General features: G+C 42.2%; 1 protein-coding gene across 1 annotated transcript; it reads left to right on the top strand.

Moving 5' to 3' along the window:
* The first annotated feature begins 9,809 nt into the window (after positions 1 to 9,809).
* Positions 9,810 to 24,819, top strand: LOC141240130 (protein spinster homolog 1-like). Its single transcript, XM_073668601.1, has 15 exons — positions 9,810 to 10,017; positions 10,190 to 10,255; positions 10,506 to 10,642; positions 10,991 to 11,142; positions 11,843 to 11,912; positions 12,529 to 12,668; positions 12,761 to 12,913; positions 13,087 to 13,276; positions 13,485 to 13,550; positions 14,228 to 14,326; positions 15,603 to 15,774; positions 18,172 to 18,188; positions 22,409 to 22,512; positions 22,636 to 22,893; positions 24,531 to 24,819. The coding sequence occupies exons 1-15, from the start codon at positions 9,810 to 9,812 to the stop codon at positions 24,817 to 24,819; spliced, it is 2,121 nt and encodes a 706-aa protein (XP_073524702.1).
* Positions 24,820 to 26,670: the final 1,851 nt, after the last annotated feature.

The following is a 26,670-nucleotide window of genomic DNA, read 5'->3' as shown; positions in this document are numbered from 1 at the left end:
ACACAATTCAAAAAGCTCTTAGGGATCAAGTACCGTATTTTTCGGACTATAAGACGCACTTTTTTCCTACAAAATTTTGGAGGAAAATGGGCTTACGGAGCACTGAATATTCATGCTCCTTAATAGCGGCACACAGTGTATTCCCAGTGCGGCTCCTGCTGCTGCCGGGCGATCGCTTTTGCCCGCTGTCAAAGGGCATGGATATTCACTCCCTCTCCACACCCATGGGAGTACACAGTCCCAGCGTGAGGAGCAGTGACTTCCGGCAGCTGATCTCTCCCTGTGAGCTGCGCATGGCAGTGACCCCATGCGCGGCTCACATGGCAAGATCAGTGCGGGCAGACAGAACACAGCGCTGGAGGAGAGAGAAGAAAGGTGAGTAGGAGTGTTTATTTTTTTATGTGCAGTGTGATGGGGATTAGGGGGACCATGAATACCAGGATAAGGATGAGGGGGGCATACATAAAGGGATAAGGATGAGGGGGACCATGCGTGCCAGGATAAGGATGAGGGGGCCATACATACCAGGGTAAGGGGGCTATACATAACAGGATAAGGATGAAGGGGCCATGCATACCATGATAAGGATGAAGGGGCCATACTTACCAGGTTACGGATGAGGGGGTCATACATACCAGGATACGGATCAGGGGGCCATACATACCAGGATAAGGATGAGGGGGCCATACATACCAGGATAAGGATGAGGGGGATCATACATACCAGTATATGGATGAGGGGAATCATGCATACCAGGATAAGGATGATGGGTGCCATGCATACCAGGATAAGGATGATGGGTGCCATGCATACCAGGATAAGGATGAGGGAAGTCATAAATACCAGAATAGGGATGAGGGATGCCATACATACCAGGATAGGGATTAGGGGTGCCATACATACCAGGATAGGGATGAGGGGTGCCATGCATACCAGGATAAGGATGAGGGGTGCCATGCATAACAGGATAGGGATTAGGGGTGCCATGGATACCAGGATAGGGATTAGGGGTGCCATGCATACCAGGTTAGGGATTAGGGGTGCCATAATACCAGGATAGGGATGAGGGGTGCCATGCATACCAGGATAAGGATGAGGGGTGCCATGCATACCAGGATAGGGATTAGGGGTTCCATGCATACCAAGATAGGGATTAGGGGTGCCATACATACCAGGATTGGGGTATGAGGCGTGCCATGCATACCAGGATAAGGATGAGGGGTGCCATGCACACCAGATTGGAGGGGTGCCATACATATCAGGATGGAGGAGTGCCATGCATATCAGGATGGAGGGGTGCCATGTGAAGCATCGGCGTCTCTGCCTCCTGGCGGACAGAGACGCTGTTCCCCTCACCGCCGCAGTCCAGGTCCGGCGTCCTCCGGCTCCCCTGCTGCTGTGGCGTGCAGCCACCCGGGCACCGTGCTTAGGGCACGCGCGCGCTCCCTCCCTCTTAAATCTAGCCTACCTGGAGCACCAATCTCTTACCTGTCGTGCCCACCAGCTCGCCTACCCGGAGCAACAGTCTGGCTATCTGCCGAACCAGCCTGCTTATCTACCCGGACCACCCATCAGCCTTCCTGCTGTGCTCATTCGCTGTACCCATCTGACCCGTGGGAGTCACCTGCTCTCACACAAGGTCGGTCCTAGAGTGGCACCTGGTCCCCCTGCTCGGTCCCTCCCTGGTTCACGGAGTTGATTGAGCCGCCGTGCGGCATTGGTCAGGCCGAGTAGGCACTTAGTCACGCCCCTCTGGTCCCTCCTTGCACCGAAGCACAGAGGTTCCACCTCCCGGACTCATAACACCATGCATATCAGGATGAAGGGGTGCCATGCATATCAGGATGGAGGGGTGCAGTGCATACCAGGATGGGGATGGGGACCAGGTATAATAGGAAGGGGGGGGGGCATATATACCAGGATGGGGGATATTATCAGAATCGGGGGACATTACCCCTATAGCAGTGTCAGCAACAGACCCCCTCCCCCTTAACAGGGCATCGTGACCACATTTTTTGCTTTAATTTTTTTTCTATTTTCCTCCTCTAAAACCTAGGTGCGTCTTATAGTCCGAAAAATACGGTAAGTAATTAAACACAAAAGGTTATGTAAATCTTCATGTTTTACAATAACCCTCCATAAACAGAAGACTATGTGTGATAGATGCTTCAGACAATGAATAAGCAGGTCCTAACATAGTCTTGTGTCTAAACTTCAAGTAAATACAAAGTAAATGAAAACAGAATGAGCCTTATCTATCTGTCAGTATATAACCAAACCAGAGCACATGCTGGTTTGATTTGAACACATTCTTTATATTTCATATTGGACCCAGAGTTCCATACATGTGTTCCTGAAATACTCGGTTTCACCATATCGCCCCTTATATTTATATAGTGCTGTCACACGTGCCACTTCTGAAGCTGCCAAAGGACAATTATACAGAAGCCCAAAACGTGACTTGTCTGAAATAAAAAAAAATTCTGTATGGCTCTATATGGTTTATTATATAGTTTCTGTATGGCACTATTATGTAGGTACTCACTGTAAGGCAGTATAATGTTGGTACAGTATAGCACTATTATGTAAGTATTGTATATGTATTATATATGATCCATACCAGCGCTCGGCCATATGGACACTCGGCATGCAATGCAAGTTATATACCTTGAACTACTTGGTCTCATCACTCCATTCGAACCCAATATCTTATGTCGCTAAACCATATTCAGAGACACAAATCTTCTGAATTCTGGGGGTAGGCGATGACCTTTATTAACAAATGATATAAAGCTCACACAAAAATACAGGAGGATCTTGCATTTTAGAATGGATGATGAAGAAGTCACCAGCCATCGCCACTGCTCCTGCGGAGGGCAAGTCTGGATCTGCCTGTTTACCATGTCGCTGCCAAGTGTCTTCTCATCTTCTCATGCAAGATTATCCATCCTCCAACAGTGACAATTATAAAGAAAGCAGAAGACATAATATCAATACATATTTTTTTATTTTACTCACTTATATAGCGCCATTAATTCCACAGCGCTTTACAGACATTATCATCACTGTCCCCATTGGGGCTCACAAGCTAGATTCATATAAAATGTAACAGTAATGTACATATGGTAACAACCCTAATAAGGATAAAAATAATAAATGTCATAATAATGTACTCAATAATGTGAGGGAGGGTGGGCCGTGACACTTGCAAAATCTTGATGGCTGAGAATACAGAAATAGCGTTTCAGGAGTATAAAGATCTCAATAAGAAATGTAAAAAAGTAATCAAACTAGTAAAGTTATCTACCAAAACACAAATCGCCAGTGACATTAAAATAAATTCCCCCAAATTTTTACAAATATATCAATGCCAAAAAGAAAAAAATGGATGGTATCGGCCCTTCAAAAGATCATAATAAAATAATTATAGAGGGCAAAGAAAAAGCTGAAATATTCAACAGGGATGCCCAAACTTTTACATGCCACTGTATATGTGTGTGTATGATTGTGTCCATGTGATTGCAACTGAAGTTTGTTTGTGAGACGCACAAGAGTTGTTTACATTAGAACAAGCTCACTGACAGATTCTCAGCTAACTCACTCTGCAGCCAGATGTGCAGGGTAATAAAGAGTCTGTAAAAGCCACACAGTGTAAAATTTGTAAGGAAATCCAATTTCAAGCAATATTTTTAGCTCTATTTACATGCATTAAAGAAGTTATCCACTACTTGGACAACTCCTGTTTATACCCCACGCTTGGCCCCCGTAAAATAATAAAACTTATACTCCCCTCCAGTGCTGGCGCCGTTTCCGTGGTGTCAGAATTCGCTGTCCCCGGGGCTCACATTGTCTTGTTGTTGTGACATGTGACACCGGTGACAATCAGCGCAGGCGTCAATGTCTCTGCGTTCAGACAAATGGGACATGAAAAGGAAGGCAGAGATGAGCCGCATCCAGGGTCTCCTCTTCATGTTCGATTTGTCCAAAGGCGGAGACAGTGACGCCAGCACTGATTGGTCACGAGTGTCACATGTCACAATAACTGCACGAGAACCCCGGGACCGCGAGTGTCGACAGCGTGGGAACGGCGCCAGCAAGGGAGGTGATATAGTTTATTTTATTTTATCATGGGAGGTGAGTAAGGCTGTGTGCCCACAATGCGTTTTTTAAGCGTTTCCGCAGCAGCAAAAACACTGCAGAAACGCATTAAAAACGCATGTTAGAAGGCCTGCCATGATCCCCAATGATAATCCGCGTGTGCTATGCACATGCTGCGGACATTTCTGCTGCGGATTATCATTGCGGAAAAAAACGCAGCACTATCAATTATTTTGCGGAAGCGCTGCATTTTCGCCGCCATTGACTTGCATTAGAATACGCCAATTCCGCAAGACTGCATCTGTACTTGCATAATTGGCGCGTTCTAATGTGCGGATGGTACCCGGGTGTAGAGGAGAAGAGAGTCTCATCCACACCCAGGTACCATTAAAAAAAAGCTGTAAAAAAAAGAATAAAATAAAAAATAAATATATACTTACCTTCCGGCGGCCCGCGCTGTGCTCCTCCTTACTTCCCGGCACTTCGCGATGGAATGAAGGACCTGCGCTGACGTCAGAGTCATGTGACAGGTCACGCGACGCTGACGCCGGCAGGTCCTTCAATCCACCGCTGCCGGCAGCCGGGACGGTGAAGCAAGACAGCGCGGGCCGTAAATATACGAGGGCGATCCAAAAGAAATGATAATCAATACTAAACACAATGAATATAGTCAAAATTTTTTTTTATTTTTCTACATAGTCTCCTAACAAGTCTATACATTTAGTCCATCTCTTTTCTCAACTTAGAATTCCCTTCGAAAAAAATTCTTGATCTTGACCCTCAAAAAAATCCCCAACAGCTGTTATCACGTCGCTATTGTCGTCAAATTTCTTGCCCCGGAGGTGTTCCTTGAGCCAAGGAAAGAGAAAGAAGTCACTGGGGGCTAGATCTGGCGAATAGGGGGGGGGGTTGTTCCACCAGTTCAAAGCCCGCTTCTTGTATGGTAGCTATGGCAACTGCAGCTTTGTGAGCCGGCGCGTTATCTTGGTGAAACAGCACTCCAGCCTGCCGTTTGCCGCGCCTTTTCTCCTTGATAGCCTCCCGCAATCTTCTTATTTGTTCTGTGTAGTAGGAGCCCGTAATAGTGGCTCCCTTCTCCAAATAATTCACCATAATAATTCCTTCAGCGTCCCAAAAAACGGACGCCATAACCTTCCCTGCTGAGCTTGACACTTTGAGTTTCTTCGGTGTCAGTTCGTTGGCTCGTTTCCATGTCATCGATTGTTGTTTCGTTTCGGGATCAAAGTGGTGGATCCAGGTCTTGTCCATGGTCAAAAAACGTGACAAAAAATTCTCCTTGTCTGCTTGGAACTTTTCGAGACGTGCTCTTGAAATGTTAACTCGTTTCTTCTTTTGCTCGTCGGTTAACATTTTTGGCACCCAACGCGCCGAGACCTTTCTCATATGCAATTCTTTTGCAAGGATTCTTTGAATACTGCCATATGAGATCCCCGTGACCTCCGCTACATGCTTGATAGTCACTCTTCGATCGGCCAATACAACTTCTTCAACTTTTTTCATGTTTTCTTCATTGAGGGACGTGGATGGGCGTCCTTCACGATGTTCATCTTCCGTCGATGTTCTTCCCAGCCTAAATTCCTTGGCCCAGCGTGCAACTGTGGAATATGGAAGAGAAAAGACCCCAACGTTTCCACCAAGTCGCTGTGTATGTCTTTGGTAGTAATTTTTTTCAAGCAGAGGTATTTGATGACAGCTCTGAGCTCGTTTTTTTCCATTTTGATGTTCACTCCTCGGCAGTTCCTACTCAAATGAATGTAGCTCCCGTGAATCGTGGCCTATTTAAGTGATTTTTTTTTCCTGGACTAGTGGGTACCTAAGAGAGAAGAAAACATTTTATTTTAATTTCTGTGTGCAATAGAAATAACCGATTATCATTACTTTTGGATCGCCCCTCGTATATTTATTTTTTTATTTTTTGACATTCTCTCGGTCACACTATATAAATTCATGCCGGTTGCATGGATTTATATAGTGTGACCAAGTTGTCAAGCACTTTCCAAGTGATGCTAAAATCACAACCCGCATGCGGAAATGCAAGTGAAGAACGCTTCACATCCGCATGTCCCTGGCAGGAAAAACGCATGTACAATCCGCATGTACAATCCACATGTACAATCCGCATGCGTTTTTTTCTGCCAGGGAGATGCAGAAACGCTCAGGAAAAAATCCTGAGCATTTCTGCATCGTGGGCACATAGCCTATAGGTTGTTTTTTTTTTATCTTATCAGGGTTCAACATTTTCAAATGAAAAGATTCATTAGGTGACTCTTTGTATCAAAGTACACTGAGTGTATATGCATGCACCGCACGATGACATCACAATGGCTTAGAACCTCCAGCGACCGGCTGATGATGTCACAATCGGCCCCTGCGTATAAGTATGGGCGCCGGCCGGATCCCAGTCACTTACTATTGTGTGTTGCAAAATTTGCTATAGAAAGTGATATTTATTTGTTATTATCAGCGCCCTCCGGTGGGAAGAGAGAAAGGTAAGTCTGAACTTCATCTAATGAGTAATGGGAGTCTGTCCCAGGGGGAGACACAACCTGTAGATGATTATAGGGGGACATATATAGATTTCCCTATAAAATTATCCCCAATAACAGTATAGACACGGTTTTGTAAATTGTCATTAACCCTTTTAGAACATGGCCAATATTTCCTCCTCTTCTTATTCTTCATTTTTCCAATCACTTAGTCAGGTGAAAGCTTGTTTTTTTCTTTTTGTGAGACGAGTTGTTGCTGAAAAATGGGGAAACAATTACGAGTGCGGTGAAATGGTGAAAAGCAAAAGAAATTTTGCAACAGTTTTTTGTGCTTCCTTTTCACCGCATTCATTTTTTGGTAAGATTGATCTGGAAATATGATTCAGGGTCAGCGTGATTACAGCAATATCAAACATATTGCTTTTTTATTATCATTATCATTAGTATTATTATTATAGTGGTTACAACAATTTCAGAACTTTGTAAAAAAAAAAGTTTTTTTCACCATTTTATGAGCCTCTGCTCTTGTTTTTTTTCCATGGCGAGTTGTCATTATTATTGACACCATTTTTGGGAACATACAAAGATTTGATGACATTTTATTGCATTTTTTGGGGGGAAGATGCTGCGATAGAAAAGAAAAGGCAATTCTGGCGTTTTGATGGTTTTTCTTACTTTTATGGATACATTGATGCACAATATGTATATTTTTATCTCTTTAGTTTTTAATTAGGAACAGGAGTTAATTGAACTTTTTATATTTTATATATATTTTTTTAAATTTTTGTTGATATTTATTTTTATTTTTTTACCCACCCTGGTAGACTTGAACCTATGATTGTTTGATTGTTTATACTATATACAGCAATAGCACAGTATTGTGGTATATATTGAAATTTATGTTCTTATTGTGCTGTAGTACCACAATTCTCAGCATGCACTTCTAGAAAAGTATAGGACTACAGGTGTCAGCATGCCCTGTCATCAGAGTCCTTATCATTCTGTAGTACTACAACACCCAGTATATACATCTGGAAAAGTATAGAACTAGCAAGATCCATCCTCAAGTCTTTCATTGTGCTTTGGTCTATAATGAAATTGATGTTCCTCTTGATGGATGGATGGATGGATGGATTCAGTAGTACTACAAAACTCAGCATGTCCATCCATCCATCCAGAGGGACATGAATTTCAATATAGACCACAGCACAATGAAAAACGTGAGGGTGGAGCATGCTAGTTCTATACTTTTCCAGACGTACATACTGGGTGTTGTAGTACTACAGAATCCATGGATGGACGGATGATTAGATAGATCGATGACATCACAATGGCTTAGAACCCCCAGTGACCGGCTGATGATGTCACAATCGGCCCCTGTGTATAACTATGGGCGCCGGCCGGATCCCAGCCACTCACTATTGTGTGTTGTACTCACGATTTCTGTGTTGCAAAATTTGCTATAGAAAGTGATATTTATTTGTTATTATCAGCGCCCTCCGGTGGAAAGAGAGAAAGGTAAGTCTGAACTTCATCTAATGAGTAATGGGAGCCTTTCCCAGGGGGAGACAACCTGTAGATGATTATAGGGGGACATATATAGATTTCCCTATAGAATTATCCCCAATAACAGTATAGACACGTTTTTTGTAAATTGTCATTAACCCTTTCAAAGCACGGCCAATATTTCCTCCACTTTTTTATTTTTCTGATCACATAGTCAGGTGAAAGCTTGTTTTTTTTTTTTGTGAGACGAGTTGTTGCTTAGAAGAACAGCATTCATTTAACGTTATATTATACTGAAAAATGGGGAAAAAAATAATAACTATGGTGAAATGGTGAAAAAAAAACAGAAAAACAAAACTGTTTTTTGTGCTTTTTACCACGTTCATTTTGTGGTACGATTGATCTGGAAAGATGATTCAGGGTTCATATTGTTTTATTATTATTATTATTGTTATTACTTACCGTAAGTGGTTACAACAATAGTTTTAGAATTTAAAAAAAAAATTGATTTGTTTCACCATTTTATGGCAAGTTGATGTTTTTATTGACACCATTTTGGGGAACATACACAGTTTGGGTGACTTTTTATTGCATTTTTCGGGGAAGGTGCCGTAATAAAAAAAAAAACAAGGGAAAAAAAGGCCATTCTGGCGTTTTGATTGTTTCTCTTACTTTTATGGATATATTGATGCCAGAGACTGTATTTTGCAGATTAGAAGATGCGCCCCAAATTTTGGGGAGGAAAATGGGAAAAAAATGAAATTAATAAAATAGTGCGTCTTATAATCCCCTTTTACGATAGCTTACCCGGGGGTGGTCGAGGGGGCTGCGGTGAAGCGGGATCCCAGGAGGCAGGGTCGCTGCTGCAGAAAGCTTTCAACGGTGGCAGGAGTGGGGCGATGCTGCAGGGCCCGGGCTGGAAGGTTGGGGTGCTCAGCAGTGCGAGACTGCTCTGGGCCACGGGCTTTCAGAAAATATCAAACAAGTCCCCACACTGCCCATCGTTTGCATCGTTTTCACTGCAGTGGACTTTGGGAAAATGGCGCATGTTTAGATTGAGATCTCCGCTCCCAAGATCGAGATCTCGGGAGCCGAGATCTACACATGCTCCGCTGGAGGCGTCCATTTTCCCGAAGTCCACAGCAGTGAAAACGATGGGCAGTGCGGGGGCTCCACTGACATTTTCTGGAAGCCTGGTGCCCGAAGCAGCCTCGCATCGCTGACCACCCCCACCTCCCAGTCTGGGGCCCACAGCATCGCCCCACCACCTTCAACTTCCTGCAGCAGTGACCCTGACTCCTGGGACCCTGCTCCACCGCAGATACCCCCCCAGCCCGGTAAGCTACAATTGGATTATAAATCGCACCCCCATTTTCCCCCCAAATTTGGGAGAACAAAAAGTGAGTCTTATAATCTGAAAAATACATATATATATATATATATATATATATATATATATATGCTTGTTTTTTTTCTCTTTATTTTTGAAATCTTTATATTTTATTATTTTTTTTATATTAAAGAAAAACTTTTTTTGCTGAATTTGACCTCATTTTTAGTCCCTCTAGGGGACTTAAACTTATTGTTGTTCGATTGCTTATTACACTATATACTGCACTACCACGGAATTGACTGAGACTAATGCAATATTTTTACCGTCTTGTGTTTTTCTCCAGTGTTTGCAGGGCTCTGTTGAACATGGTATCTCTCTTCAATTCCACCCCAAAAATGCCACTTCTATTAGAAGATGTGGAAAAAGGAAAAGACCAGCAAGATGAGGATGAAAACTGCGAAGAACAGGACCTGCACGCCCGGACTGGAGTCTCCATAGTCCGCTCTTTCATTATTGTAGGCGTTCTAACCTTCATCAATCTGGTCACCTTCATAGCTGCCTTCACTTTCGTAGGTAAGTAGGCGTAAACCGGCTTATGTCGGGGGCAAGGTGTATAAGGCCCAAAACTGCAAAAAAAGAAGAAAATCTTCATGGCCAACGAGAAGGCTCGTTAGCTGCTGTGATGTCTATTCCTGCACTTCTCTAATTACAATAATCATTCGTGTTCTTCTTTTTGTTCTGGCAGGAGCGATTTCTTACCTACAAAGCGCATTTAAAATGGACGACAGCAAATCCGGCCTTATAAGCTTAGGTAAACTTTTAACATAAAATCCCATTCTATAGGTCACTTGTGAGGACGGCTGGAATCTCGTGACATCATAAGGTTCCAATTTTGTAACGTTCACATGATGGCCGCCTTTATAGTTACCAAAAATGCAAACAGTGATGAGGACGGGAGAAGTGTTTTCAGTGCAACAGTTTAAATAATCCTCAAATATAAATAAATATATGTTAAAGAAATCATTTCTATTAACTGTGACCTCTTGTTTTTCCCCTTCTAGTATTCACGATCAGCAGTGTCCTGTTTGGTCAAATCTATGGATACCTGGGTGACCGCTGGAACAGAAAATACATCATGTGTGCAGGGATGTCCTTCTGGTCGGCCATCATTCTCTGCAAGTCCTACGTTCCCAATGAGGTAACTGATCTAATTGGTAGAAGCATAAAGACTTAAGGCTCATGCAGACGTCTGTGGATCTCGGTGCCATCATGGACAATAATGCACGGACTGGCCGCGGGTCTTCCGACCCGAGCATCGCTATCACGCTGTCAGAGATCGGACCGGGATCCACCGACGTCTGCATGAGCCCTAAAGCCTCTCACTTGTTTGTATGTAGATCAGTATTTTGCATTAGTATTTGCAAGACAAAAGTGAGAGCGGGTCCAAAATTAGGAAAAGTTTATAATTTTTCCATTACCGTATTTCTTTAGGTGTCTTAGAAAACTTTCATAAATGGTCACTGAATATTTTTTTGTGTTTTCACAGTATTTTACAGTTTTTCTCCTAATTAATGGACTGTCTGGAGCTGCAGAGGCAAGTTTTAAAATAACTGCCCCCTCCATCATTGCCGACGTCTTCGTGGGAGATCGGCGCAGCCGCGCGCTTAACTTGTATTACTTAGCAGCACCCTTTGGCTGGTGAGTGTAGATCTATTTATTGTTTTAAGGAGGGAATCATAGCCAAACTGTCTAAGAGTAAGTCCGACAAGGCGGATTTGCTGTGGACTTTTTTCGGTACGGATTTTGCTCTACAGATGCATGTACAATACATATGGATGGCGTTTCAAAAACCCCTCCGCAAGTAATGATCATGGTGTCGCAACACGTAGGGGGAGGATCAGCAGTGAACCAGCAAACATTTCTGGAATTGCTGCAGATTTCTAGGAAATTGATTCAAGACTCTAAATGGAAATATTTTTTCAGCAATGTCAAGACTTTCCCTAACAGAAAACTGCACTGATTGCTATGGGCAAAAAAGTTTTCTGCTAGACAGTTTGACTTTTAGCACTTATGACAAGAGCTCCTCAAAGAATGTGAAGACTCAGAATGATCTTACACTTTTTATTGTTTTTTTATAAATCATTTAAATGGACATAGGAAATGTTGTAATATATCTTATCAGGAAATATACTTATTTCCCTTCATTAATTCACTGATAAAAATCCATCTTCAGTGACAAGACAGATTATAGCTTTATGCGGCATGGGGTAACAGTTGCTGCTCATAGAAGTCTATGGAGGGGGTGGAGTAGGAAGGAGGAGCCGGAAAAAGGCACTCAAAAATGTATATGTTTATATGTGTGCAGAAATTATGACAACTTTGTTTTTGTTTTTTACAGTGGCCTTGGTTACATCATTGGGTCTAAAGTGACAAGTGCATTTGGTGGCGCCTGGCAATGGGCCTTCCGGGTAAGTAATAGGTCTGAGGGATCTTGTGGACAAACTGTGAATCTTAATTATAATTCCTGAATCGTATTAAAGGGAATCTGGCAGTATGTTTTTCCATTTGATCTGAGAGCAGGGGCCCTGTAGGGGCAGAGCACCTGATTCCAGCGATGTGTCACTTACTGCTCCTTGTAGATGCTTTAAAAAAAAAATCACTGTTTTATTAGCAGGAGATTATGACGAGGGGACTAGTTGTCTCGTGCCATGTAGTCCTCCTGTTCTGTGTAACCCCGACCCCACCACTGATTGGTGGCTTTCTGCCTATGTACAGTGTGCACAGAAAAATCTACCAATCAGTGGTGTAGGCAGGGTATACAGAGCTCAGCATTCAGAGTACTGCTAGATCTGCAGCAGAGAAAACTGGGATTTTATCAATACTTCACCAAGCACACCAGCAAGTGACACATCGCTGGAATCGGGGTCTCTGTCCCTGCATTATGCTGCTCTCAGATGCGCAGCAAACACCTCGTCGCAGATCCCCTTTAATGGAACCAGTTCCACAACAGTCTGTGCTCATGTCCTTTTTGTGATGAAACCTCTGTATATGTGATATGTGATGTCTCCTTCTTCATCTACACAGATCATCTCTGCTCTGGGCCTGGTAGGAGTCCTGCTCATGGCTGCATTTGTAAAAGAACCGTCCAGAGGAGCTGCAGAGGAAAAGAACAAACCACTGAGCTTCAAAGGATGGCTTATGGATGCCAACCAACTGCGTAAAAAGTAGGTGTCTTCTGTGCATTGATTTATGTCACTGATCTCCCCCGTGACTTCTGCGTCATTTACAAGTTTTTTACCCTTTTCTCTCTCTGCAGCCGAAGTCTTCTGTTTTCTACTCTTGGGACTATTATGGTAAAATTTGTGGCAGCTGCATTCGGCTTCTGGGCTGTTACTTTCCTGAAGCGTGCCCGGGCTCTCATGCTACAGAAGGCGCCATATCAGACTCAACTATCCAACTATGATGACAGGTACAAGTTTAGCAAACTTTAATTTGACATTCACTGGTGGGAATTTAATTCCCCCTATGACCGTTTTCTCTCTAAAAAAAAATATTTATATTTCAAATTATTATTATATCAAATTATTTATATTTCATTTCTTCAAGCTACTTTACTAATCTCTTTACCGCTTTTCTTTGCAGTCTGATTTTCGGAGGACTTACGGTCATCTCTGGCATCCTTGGAGTTGGAACAGGGGCGGAGATAGCCAAGAGATGCAGGAAGTACAACCCTCGTGCTGACCCTATAGTTTGTGCGGTTGGATTGCTGGGCTCCGCCATTTTCCTGCTGTTGGCTATTATTCTTGCAGACATCAGCCTTGTGGCCACTTATGTAAGTACCTGGAGTACAGATTGCTTTCATCCCCTTACTGGGTCTCGGCTATAGGACCGAGCAGTAGAAATCATAGACTATGGCGGGGGCTGTCTATGAATGTACGGAGACTGGGGTGGATGAATGGATTATACAGACAAAACCTATGGGGGATAGGAAAGCGTGCAAGACACAAATGTTTATATGTATTGTTCTTTACTCTCTGCAGGTGTTTATATTCATCGGGACCATATTTCTGAGCCTGAACTTTTCAGTTTCAACTGATATCCGCCTGGTGAGTGGAGAAAAGCGCTAAACTTATCATAGCTATAATTATATGTATGTAGTCAGTCTCTATGTTCTGTTTTTACCCATCAAATGCCCCATAATCCTGGCTGTGCCCAAGCGTCTGTTGGGTAATTCCCAACTAAAAATAAACCTGGCGCAAGATGATTAAAAACTTCTTTAGTAAAATCTCAGTCCACAACATGTCTGGGCTTCTTATCTATCCTGGCTGATTGTGCATTTAAAGGGGTTGTCCACTACTTTCACATTGATGCCCTACCCGTAGGATATGGCATCAATGTAGGATGGCCGGGGTCCCGCACGCGGCACCCCCGGCGATCAGCAGTTATTGGTATCTGCAGCGGCTGCCACCGGCCGGAGGGGCTTACCTGCGGTGTTTGGCCGTCAAGTTATAGTGGTCACCGCGGTGTACTGCACATCCACCTCCTATTCAATTGACTTGAATAGGTAAGGACTTCCGGCTGGTGGCAGCCGCCGCCGGCACCGATAACTGCTGATCGGAAGGGATGCCGCATGCGGGACCCCGGCCGATCATACATTGATGCCCTATCCATAGTGGACAACTTCTTTAACTTAGGCTTCAAGTATGTTCACTTTGTCCATGTTCTCTTGTCTCGTTGGGTTCAGTGACTCCTTCTGCTCATTCAGAATATTCTCTTGTTTCAGTATGTGGTTTCTCCCACAAGGCGATCAACAGCACAGGCGTTATCGATGGCGGGGTCCCACCTGCTGGGGGAAGCTGGAAGCTCCTATTTCATCGGGCTAGTAAGTAGCTGTTACATATTCTCACATCACTTTAGGGCTACATTCACACATCTGTTTCCATTTGTACATTGTCGCAAAACAGACCATTTTTCTCTTGTGTCATCTGTTTTTTTAAAAAGTGAAGGTGGTAGACTGTCCAAACTTTATTTATCCATTGACTCTTAATAATGGATCAATGAAAAATGGATGAAACACAGATGGAAAACTGAAGTACAAAGTATATCATCCTTTCTCCATCCATTTTTAACAGATTCCTATAGACTAGAAATAGTAACCCCAGTTTTAATTTTTATTTCATAAATCAATAGTACAGTACACATGAAAATAAGAAACGTTGGAATATATCTTTTCAGAGAAATCTGCTTCTTTCTCCTCTCGAACTGATCGTTTATTCTCAAAGTTCTCACTGTATTCAGTGAAGCATTACTGGGATAGGAGATGACAGTTGGTGCTTATAACATTCTATGGAGAGGAAAGAGGGAGGAGCTAGAGGCAGGCTCCCCCCATGTACATAGAATCTGATCAACAGCAATTGTCATCTCCTATCTCAGTAATGTAAAAATCTGTCTTCACTGATTACAGATTTTATCTGTGAATTAAGAATGTTATAAATTAATGGAGGAAAAATAAGCAGATTTATCTGATAAGATCTACCACAAAGTTGCTTATTTTCACGTGTACTGTATTGATTTTATAACGACAGTTACTCTTTACTGGCCAAGTCTGATCCGCAGAACGGATGAGAATAGGACATGCTCTGTCACAGAGGAGTTTTTAAAACTCGCTGTAGCCTATTCATAACATACTTAAAAGGGTTCACCGGGACTATTTGATTTTTTTTACTATGGGCTAACAGGCAAGTCGTTGCTAAATACCTGCCTGTAGTGCCCGGGACCGATCTCTGCCAACACCCGCGATTCAGTGGCCTCCCCTGATATCACGTTGACAGAGCAGCATCTTCTCTTCCGCTCTGTTGACGGGGTGGCAGAACTCCAAAGACAAGATGTCCTGGAGTTACGTCACAGATTATCTGCTGAAGAAGGATGTCACAAGTGTCCTGTTCCCAGACAATGTGTAGTACTGGAGCTGCGGATACTGGAAGCATTGCTGTTCATAGTTTGGAGGAGCCGCTATCTGCAGTGAGGCACCTTCTCTTTCTATGATCACCAGATTTCATTGGTATCCATTGACTGCTGTCAGCATAAACGTGTCCAGTCAATTATGTTTTTTTACTTTCATTAACCATACATAATTATTTATCTCGTCTCATCTTCAGATATCCGACCGCATCAAAAGTTACAATCCAGACTCGGCTCTTTCGAACTTCCGCAGTCTGCAGTACGCCCTCATGGTTTGCCCCTTTGTGCTGGTTTTCGGAGGAGGATTCTTTTTCGCATGCGCCCTCTTTGTTGAAAATGATCGTAAGAAGGCAGAGACAGAGTCTGAAGGTACGTGCAGAAATAAGTTAATTATCCGATCATATCTCTTACAGAATTGGATTAGCATTAGCTCCATAATTAGTAAATGTAATACCCAGCATCTGTATAATACATCCATCCCCATAACAAAGCTCCATAACATAACATTAACAAAGCTGCATAACATAACATTAACAAAGCTGCAATTAACTTATTATTATGACATAAATAGTTTTATCCTAAGGCTATGTGCCCACGATGCAGAAATGCTCAGGATTTTTCCTGAGCGTTTCTGCATCTCCCCTGGAAAAAAAAACGCATGCGGATTGTACATGCGGATTGTACATGCGGATTGTACATGCGTTTTTCTGCCAGGGACATGCGGATGTGAAGCGTTCTTCACATGCATTTCCGCATGCGGGTTGATAAGCGCTTTCCAAGCGATTTTAGCATCACTTGGAAAGTGCTTGACAACTTGGTCACACTATATAAATCCATGCAAACGGCATGGATTTATATAGTGTGACCCCAAAGAATGGTTAAAAATAAAAAAATAAATATATACTTACCTTCCGATGGCCCCGGCAGTCTTGCTTCACTCCGTCCTGGCTGCCGGCAGATCGCGGTACACTGAAGGACCTGCCAACGTCAGCATCGCGTGACCCGTCACATGGCTATGACGTCAGCGCAGGTCCTTCAGTCCACCGCGATCTGCCGGCATGGGAGGACGAGCGCACCGCGGCCCGCCGGAAGGTAAGTATAACATATATTTTTTATTTTATTCTTTTTTTTACAGGTACTATGGCACCTGGGTGTGGATGTCTCCTCTCCTCCACACCCGGGTACCATCCCCACAATGGAACGCATACATCTACATATACAGTGATGCGGAGTCCATGCGGTCTAATGCAAGTCAATGGCGGAGAAAACTCAGCGCTTCCGCAAAATAATTGGTAGTGCTGCTTTTTTTACGCAATGATAATCCGCAGCGGAAATTTCTGCAGCATGTGCACAGCACATACGGATTATCATTGGGGAACATGGCAGACCTTCTACCATGCATTTTTTAAGCGTTTCTGCAGCGTTTTTGCCGCTGCGGAAACGCTTAAAAAACGCATCGTGGGCACACAGCCTAAGTGTGACCCTACCCTACTGATATGGGGCTGATTATATGACATAAATTGTATTTGAAAAAATCTGCTATGTCTTTTTGGTGGAATCTACTTTTAAGATAACCTGTCACTCGCCATAAATATACATTTATTTTAACCCGGTATAAATGCTGCTATTCTCCTGAATACGGCATTGTTTGTCTCTTGTTCTCAAATCTCCTTGTTCCTGATAGGTCTCCCTGCTCCCTATACATTTATCCACTATTTTAGCCAACTGGCCGTTGTCATCAAGATGTTTCTCAAAAAGAGAAGTTTTTGAGGGTCACGCCCACTTGGCAAAAATAAATACAAATACTAGATTTACATAAAGGGAAAAGGGGGCAATTTCTCAGGAAATTAGAATCTTGAGGAACAAAGGATGAACAATGCCAGATTCAGGAGAACAACAGGATTTACAACGGGTAAAAAATGGTAAATGTCGGATCATCTCGTTCAATTGTTTTTACTTAACATTTACAAAAAAAAATAACATTAAGAAGGAATATAAATTGGGGAGGGGAAAAAGGAGTAATGGGGTAACAATGGGAAGTTACAGGAGAGAAAGTAAAGGCAAGGCTAGTCATTATTATTAGTAATAAACAACTATTATAACTTTGACCATAATATGTGTAAACAATTAGTTTGGTATATATCCGGTATTGTTTGTTTATACAACTATTTTAGTTTTTAAGTTTTGGGTTTAGCCTGAGTAAAAAAAACTCTTCCACTATGGCATTCATCTAACTAAATATCAGCTACAACATTTTTTCACTAATCGCAAAGTTGAACTTTAATATTGTGCGTTGATGCCTTTCCATTACTTCTAATATTGATGGAGGAATTATTTGCTTCCATTTTGTTGCGATTAAATGTTTAATCACCAAAAAGATATGACAAGAGATATGTTGAAATTTGGGTGGGATTTCTTCTAGACCTTGTGATAATAATATTAATTGTGGTGTAAGTGGAATATTGGGTTTAGAAATTCATAGGAGTAAGTTCAAAGTTTCTTTCCATAATTCCTTTATGGACAACTCCAAAATATGTGTAAAATGTCTCCCGGTTTAGCACAACCTCTCCAGCATAGAGGAGGTTGGGAAGGAAATGCTCTGCGGGGTCTCATTGGAGTAAAGGAGCACCGCAGCATAATGTTATAGTGCGTCTCTTGGAAACACGTAGTGGCACAATATGTCAGGTTTAATGCTTTACTGTACATGTAGATAATCCTTCTGTATCATTTTATATCAAATAATTTAATTTTATTTCATCTTTATAGACTTTGTCCTGAAGGAGGTAATATCTACAGCTCCATAAATTAGAACTTTTTAAAGCTGGACCTGAGGAAAAATGAAAGGTAAGATAAGATGGGAATAGTCAACTTTAACTTTTTTAATTTTTGGTAATGAGAATATATAATTTGAGAATATAATTTGAGTGGGTTTTCAGATCCTATTATTTCAGAGTTAGAAATTTTAGTTTCTTTCCAGGCCAGGTATCTCTTCTTAGAACTATTCAATCCTTTTACAAGAGGAGATAAAATATTAAGTACCAATTTTATTTTTTAAGGGGATGAGTGATAATACCAGATGGGAAATATATTAGTTATACAACCATATAAATCATCGTATAAAACTGTACACTTGTTAAACTACGTTTTGCTTCTTTTGTTGGAGACAGTGGCTCCAGCTTTGCGGCACGAATCATCACGTTGTACATTCAATGTCCGTTCCGGCTATGACAACTTGCTGGAGGTCCTAGATTCATTGGGGATCTGCAGGGGTTTGTCTGACATCTTTAAGTTCCTGGATGTCTTTTAATGTTTTAGAAATACTTGATCTTTTACTAAAGCTAAAATAGTGGGGAGAAGATCCTTTACAGTAAAAATAGTTCTATTTAGATCTAGCTTTATTAACGCTACATAATCAATAATTTATTTTTTAATTTAAATTTATAGATTTAAAAAATTGCACTCATGTACTTCTTAGATATCCATGAAATGCTTAGTGCCGGCCAATATGAAACATTCTGGGTTTAGGAGTCCAGTGGGTGGTCTCAGATCTCACATAGTGATTGTCAGCCCCCTCTATATGAATGGGGGGTACAGTCCTAAACTAAGAATAAGCCAATATCACTTATCTTAAATCTTTTCTCACAAGGCTAGAAATCAGTAACCAGGAGTACATTGCCTGCCGTTTATATATGATATCCAGTTGTTTCATCTTCAGTCATATTTATTATTTCTACAGATCACTATTCCGGAGAGAGGCCTGATTGTGATCCGTCAATGAACAAAGAATCCAGCCGGATGTGACGACTCTTCCACAAGGCGAAAACAAGTCAGAAAAAAGAGACAGATTCCGGGCTCGGTCTCTGTTCTCGCATACGACATTTACTGGACTTTCCGCAGTCAGATGAACTCACGGAATAAAGTGAGGTTCCTGCTGCATCAAGAGGCAGATTCCGGGCTCGGTCTCTGTTCTCACTTCTGGATACGACATTTACTGGACTTTCCGCAGTCAGATGAACTCACGGAATAAAGTGAGCTTCCTGCTGCATAAGGAGACAGATTCCGGGCTCGGTCTCTGTTCTCGTCCTATCATGATTAGTGCCACATTGAAGACTATTGGGCAACACGGTGGCTCAGTGGTTAGCACTGTTGCTTTGCAGCGTTCGGGTCCAAACCCAACCAAAGAGAACAACTGCATGGAGTTTGTATGCTCTCCCCGTGTTCGCGTGGGTTTCCTCCGGGTTCTCCGGTTTCCTCCCACACTCCAAAGACATACTGATAGGAAATTGATAAATAAATAATTAAATATTATTTCAACTATTATTGAAAATTCTTATATTTGACTCCTTGAATGAAGCTAATAGTCAGTGTATGATAACATATCTGAGCCTCTGTATGGGTCTTCACAGTGCTTAATAGAGGCAACTGGGGGTCAACCCAACAAATCATAGGAGCCTCAGGTCTGGTCAATGATTCCTCCCCAGGTCCACACATTGCATTCCATGTCCTGAGCTCACGTATGTGATCAGTCCTCCATTATGGTAAATGGAAAATATAGAAACAACCAATCAAAAGTCTAACACCTTACTGCCCTATGACATACCATTACATCATGGGCACATGGGATTAAACATGAACTGTGCTATTTTCATGGTAGTCGTGCTGTGCAGGCTTAGCAGCTGAGCCCGCACTTCAAGGAGAGTTGGCTGCAACTGCCGACTTTGGTGTTAGCACCTATCCCGACAGTTTAACCCTTTAGATGATGCGGTCAATAGCGACCACCGCATCAATATGGTGGACAGAAGGAAGGGGCCCCCTCTGTACCTTCATTATTACCCCCATGTTACAATCACGGTGTATCGATGGTTATCATGGCAAGCTGAGACCTAACAACAGCCTCTGGGTCTATCAGCAATGGAAGCTTGTTGAAAAAAAGAAGGATCGCTTCACTGTACCAAACTTTTAGGGTGCTCTGAAGAAATAGGTAGTATAGATATCAAAAAAGAACTTCGGCACTCCAATATGTATGCAAAAAATTGGTTTTTATTAGCAGAATTCCCCTTAAATGAAAAGCAGGCCAACGTTTCGACCTAACATGGTCTTTCTCAGGGCCTATGCTAAACATCAAAAGAATATATCCCATCAACATTTGTATATAAACAGAAAATAAGGAAAAACAAAATATACACATACATCTACTTATAAATGATGTGGAATAACCCACAAAAGATTGTGAAATAAATTTGTAAGGTACAGTAGAATATGCAAATAGCGTGCGTTTTTTTAAAAAAATGTTTATATATGTATATAAATTCAAGAATAATGATATAGTAGGAGACCTCATGCTGCCACAAGAATATAAAGTATATATATATATATATATATATATATATATATATATATATATATATATATACAGTACAGACCAAAAGTTTGGACACACCTTCTCATTTAAAGATTGTTCTGTATTTTCATGACTATGAAAATTGTACATTCACACTGAAGGCATCAAAACTATGAATTAACACATGTGGAATTATATACTTAACAAAAAAGTATGAAACAACTGAAAATATGTCTTATATTCTAGGTTCTTCAAAGTAGCCACCTTTTGCTTTGATGACTGCTTTGCACACTCTTGGCATTCTATTGATGAGCTTCAAGAGGTAGTCACCGGAAATGGTCTTCACTTCACAGGTGTGCCCTGTCAGGTTTAATAAGTGGGATTTCTTGCCTTATAAATGGGGTTGGGACCATCAGTTGTGTTGTGCAGAAGTCAGGTGGATACACAGCTCATAGTCCTACTGAATAGTCCTAAATAATCAGTAACATGAAATATATTCAATTATTATAAAATGACAAACAATCTAGTCACCCATACTGAAAGCCCAGTGAATGACCCACAACTTAAAACTTTAATCAGTAGCATAGAATTATCCGCTAAACCCTGGTTTATTATCCTATCCAATAGACACTGGACAGAGTGAGTTTTATGTCATATAGGTAGAGGGATTTTTGGGGGGGATATAGGAATTTTTTATTCATATTGTGCTTCATACTCCCTATTAAGTCCTTTCGGAGTGAGGATCTGTAGCGTATGTATCCAGTATAGCTCACGTTTTTTGAGGTTTTGAATCCGGTTGCCCCCCCCCGTCTATTTGGCGGAATGTGATCAATTACTTGATACCTTAGTTGTGAAATGTTGTGGGACATAGCTAGAAAATGTGCTGGTATAGGTAACATCATGCGTCCACAAAGAATTGTTGATTTGTGTTGTGAAATGCGGTCTCGGATATGTTGGGTGATCTCACCAACATACGCGAGACCGCATGGACACTTAATTAGATACACCACATACGTGGAATCACAAGAGAAATATTCTTTAATAGAATAACGTTTGCCAGAATGAGGATGTGTAAAAGTGTCATCCTTAGTAATATTTGAACACTGTAAACATCCTAGACACGGGAAAGTTCCCCTCCGGGGGGTGGCCAAGGTGCGTTGGATTGGTCCCTTATTTGTGGATCCCATGTCAGCTCTAACCAAATGGTCGCGAATGTTTCGGGATCTTTTATGACATAGTAGGGGGACATCAGTAAATTCCTCTATATCCGGATAAGATTGCTCTAACAGGGACCAATATTTTTTAATGCACTTGAATATCTGTCCCCCAAAGGGGTGATAGGTGTTCACGAAAGTCAGTCGTGAGTTATTATTCCGTCGTGAAGTAGGTTGGGTGACCTGGTTCAAGATATGTGATGGGTAAAGACCATGTTAGGTGGAAACGGACTGCTTTTCATTTATGGGGAATTCTGCTAATAAAAACCAATTTTTTGCATCCATATTGGAGTGCCGAAGTTCTTTTTTGATATCTATACTACCTATTTCTTCAGAGCACCCTAAAAGTTTGATACAGTGAAGCGATCCTTCTTTTTTTCAATTGACTGTTTCTTGGGATTACGCTCCTGTGGCTTCAATGTCGTTCACAACCTTTGCCTTTAATCAGGAAGAAGCAAGTGGAATACTTGCACATGTCACAACTCCCGTTACATTTCTCCACACCCCCACTGAGGAAGTACGCACAAGGGACCTAGAGAAGGAACAAAGGAGGTATACCGCTTTGGATCTACACTGCGTTACTCTCGCAGAATATCACAAAACACAACGAATTCCACGAGGATTAAGAGTCAACCTACGTCCTACTCTATTTAATGATAACTCTGATTATTGCAGTAAGTTCGAGGGGATCCTCAACAAATGCTCAATGGACATTATTGTGTTGACAATTGATTTTCTCCAGAAGGAAATAACCAATCTACATACTAGGATTGCCTCTACTGAGCAACAATTGAGTAATACGATTTCATCTGAAGAATTTACAACACTGAAAAACAAAGTGGACAAAACCATTTCTGAATATCGCAACGAACTCCAGATCCAGAAAAAATCTAAATTTCTATGTGACGCTGAAAACTACCTCAATAATCAAGTGTATAGATGGCGCTCTTCAGATCAAGGCAGAAGCAGCAGATCATACAGGCGAGGATACAACTCTTCTCCAGGCCGACACTCCTCTACAGACAGCAAACGAGGTACCTATCAACCAAATTATTTTTTGGATCAACGCAGAAACCGTCCACCAAGAATAAGACGAGGCGGGGGAGGCGATCGACAGACAGACAACGCTCGGATGACAACTCGTTCTCGGGTAGGACTAACATCGTGTATAACATCTTCTCACAATCCTTAGCACCGGCCGAATTAGACCTATTGCAAAAAGGTCTTTCATTTAGCCCTACACCTGCCTTTGATACATTCCAACTGGAGCAAGAACTACAACGCTTTTATAGAACCTTAAGATTGAAAGTCCATTTTTCCTCTGGTAGGGGGCTTACTACTGATCCTCCAGGTCCCTCTCAGAGCAGCCAGAATGATGGAATGTTCTCTTTACATGGCTTGAAACTGCGTATTCCTAGCCATTTCCAACCGCCTTGTACATATTATCATGTAGAGACATATATTGACTTGGTCCAGAAAGACATTAATGAAGTCCTACAAGCCATAAAGAGAGGCGATCTGCATAACAAAAATAACCTCAACCCTGAGGAAAGTATGGCCCTCTCCTCATTGAAAAAAAGGAAAGAACTTATTGTAAAACCAGCTGATAAGGGGGGAGCAATTGTTATTATGGACCGGTCTTATTATATATCAGAGATATACACTCAATTGAATGATACTGAAACGTATCTACCTATAACACGTAACCCCACCACAGAGGTAGCTAATTTAATTAAAAATTTAGTCTCACATCATTCTCAGAGAGGCACAATCGATTCCAAACTGTCAGAATTTTTGGTCAATCCAAACCCAATAATGCCGGTATTTTATACCTTACCCAAAATACACAAGAATCTATGGGCACCACCCGGGAGACCTATTGTAGCCTCTACAGATTCTATTTTGTCACCCTTGGCTATTACATTAGAAAAAATTTTAACACCCCATATTCAGAAGATTACCTCATACCTTAAGGACACTACCCATTTTTTGACATGCATAAGAGAATTAGGACCAATCCCTACTAACAGCATCCTAACAACAATGGATGTCAACAGTCTCTATACTAGTATCAATCACCAGTAGGGCATTTGTGCCACAATAAAATTTGTAAGAGCCCATACTACATTCTCAGCCGATCAGATTGACTTTTGCAGTGATTTATTAACTTTGATCCTCACCAAAAATTTTTTCATGTTTGAAGATCGTTTTTTCTTTCAAAAGAGGGGTACGGCGATGGGCTCCAATGTGGCACCCCCCTATGCCAATATCTTCATGGGGAATTTTGAGATAGATCATGTATATACTCACCCTCTGTTTGAAAAGCATGTGCTATGCTGGAGACGTTTTATTGACGATATTTTCTTTATTTGGACTGGCACAAGACAAAACTTAAAAACTTTTTTTGATGACCTTAACAGCAAACTTACTAATCTGACATTTACCATACACCAAGACCCACATTCCATACGTTTTTTGGACACACGGATTACACTCGTTGACACAGGATATCTAGTCAGTGACTTATACACAAAACCAACAGATAAAAACAGTCTATTGTTGTATTCCAGTTCTCACCCGGGCCATATTAAAAGGTCATTACCAAAATCACAACATAATAGGGTGGATCGAATAGTGTCTACTGCAGATTCTAAAAAAATTAGACATGAGGAGATGAACGACAAATTTCGACAGAGGGGTTACCCATCACATATCTTGAACCAGGTCACCCAACCTACTTCACGACGGAATAATAACTCACGACTGACTTTCGTGAACACCTATCACCCCTTTGGGGGACAGATATTCAAGTGGATTAAAAATATTGGTCCCTGTTACGGCAATCTTATCCGGATATAGAGAAATTTACCGATGTCCCCCTACTATGTCATAAAAGATCCCGAAACATTCGCAACCATTTGGTTAGAGCCGACGTGGGATCTACAAATAAGGGACCAATCCAACGCACCTTGGCCACCCCCCGGAGGGGAACTTTCCCGTGTCTAGGATGTTTACAGTGTTCAAATATTACTAAGGGTGACACTGGAAGTGCATTGAGGTGAAGGGTGCATTGCTGGAAAAGGGAAAAAAAAAAAAAACTCTTTAAATATCTTAGTTTGCGAGTGTGAACGAGCTGCGTGAGTCCGGAGCGTAAGTGCGAACGAAAGTAAGTGTGTGACTTGTTTTTCAGTGACTTTGTATTCAGGGAGTTTGGAAGGGAGGACTTTGGACTGAATTGCTGACTGTATTTCATTAATTCTTTACTTTACTTTTTACTTAACATTCTGTATATTGCAATCCCCATTAGGAAATGAGCTCCATTATTGACAATGCTATCCAGTGTACATCTTGCCACATGTATGTATTCCTTGAACAGCAGGTCGAGGTTGCTTACTGCTGCGCGAGATGTGTGCACGTTGTGCGTTTGGAAGCCCAGATACTGGATCTAAATGAGCAGCTGGCAACACTGAGATCCATTGACAACATGGAAAGGAGTCTGCTGCTCACTGAGCAGCAGCTTACTGGGGTAGATGTGGGGGAGGGTGGTAGTCGGGAACTGCAGGACAGTGAGGTCGCTAGTTGGGTGACAGTTAGAAGGGGTGGTAGAGGGAAGAGTGCCAGGGAGGCTAGTCCTGATCTGGCACACCCCAATAAGTTTGCAAAGTTGGCAGATGAGGGGAGTGATGGTACAGGGGTAGCACTACTGCAGCAAGGCATCTCCGGCTTTCAGGGGACGAGTGTCAGCTCCAGTAAAGAGGGAAATAGGAGAGTAGGGCAGGCTAGGCAGGTGCTGGTAGTGGGGGACTCAATTATTAGAGGAAAAGATAGGGCAATCTGTCACAAAGACAGGGATCGTCGAACAGTGTGCTGCCTACCTGGCGCTCGAGTCCGGCACATCGCTGATCGGGTTGACAGATTACTGGGAGGGGCTGGTGAGGACCCAGCGGTCATGCTGCACATTGGCACAAATGACAAAGTTAGAGGTAGGTGGAAGGTCCTTAAAGATGATTTTAGGGAATTAGGCTGCAAGCTGAAAGCAAGGACCTCCAAGGTGGTATTCTCTGAAATACTACCGGTACCACGTGCCACGCCAGAGAGGCAACGGGAGATTTGGGAGATAAATAAGTGGCTCAAGAACTGGTGTAGGAAAGAGGGATTTGGGTTCCTGGAGAACTGGGCCGACTTCACAGTTGGCTACAGACTCTACGCTAGGGACCGGCTGCACCTTAATGGGGAGGGTGCAGCTGTGCTGGGGGAGAAAATGGCTAGAAGGTTGGAGGAGTGTTTAAACTAGGGATTGGGGGGGAGGGTATTCATTTTATAGGTGGGGAAGATAGTGCAGATAGTGACCTGGGCACAAATAAAGAAATTGGGGGTGGGGTTAGAACAGTCAATAAAGTAAGATGGAATAGAGGTACAGAGAGATACATAAAATGCATGTACACTAATGCCAGAAGCCTCACCAACAAAATGGAGGAATTAGAATTAATTTTGTTGGAAAATAATTATGACATGGTAGGGATATCTGCGACATGGCTGGACGAGAGCCATGACTGGGCAGTTAATTTACAGGGCTATAGTCTGTTCAGAAATGACCGTACAAACAAGCGAGGGGGGGTGTGTGTTTATATGTAAAATCATCCTTAAAACCTGTCTTGCGGGAGGATATATGTGAATCTAATGAAAATGTAGAGTCCCTGTGGGTGGAGA

Source organism: Phyllobates terribilis, unplaced genomic scaffold (assembly GCF_046119375.1).
Source record: "Phyllobates terribilis strain yellow unplaced genomic scaffold, ASM4611937v1 Scaffold_800__1_contigs__length_655948, whole genome shotgun sequence".
NCBI classification, from domain to species: Eukaryota; Metazoa; Chordata; class Amphibia; order Anura; family Dendrobatidae; genus Phyllobates; species Phyllobates terribilis.
Note: the sequence above shows the minus strand (reverse complement) of the source record. Positions and strands in the feature narration are given on the sequence as shown.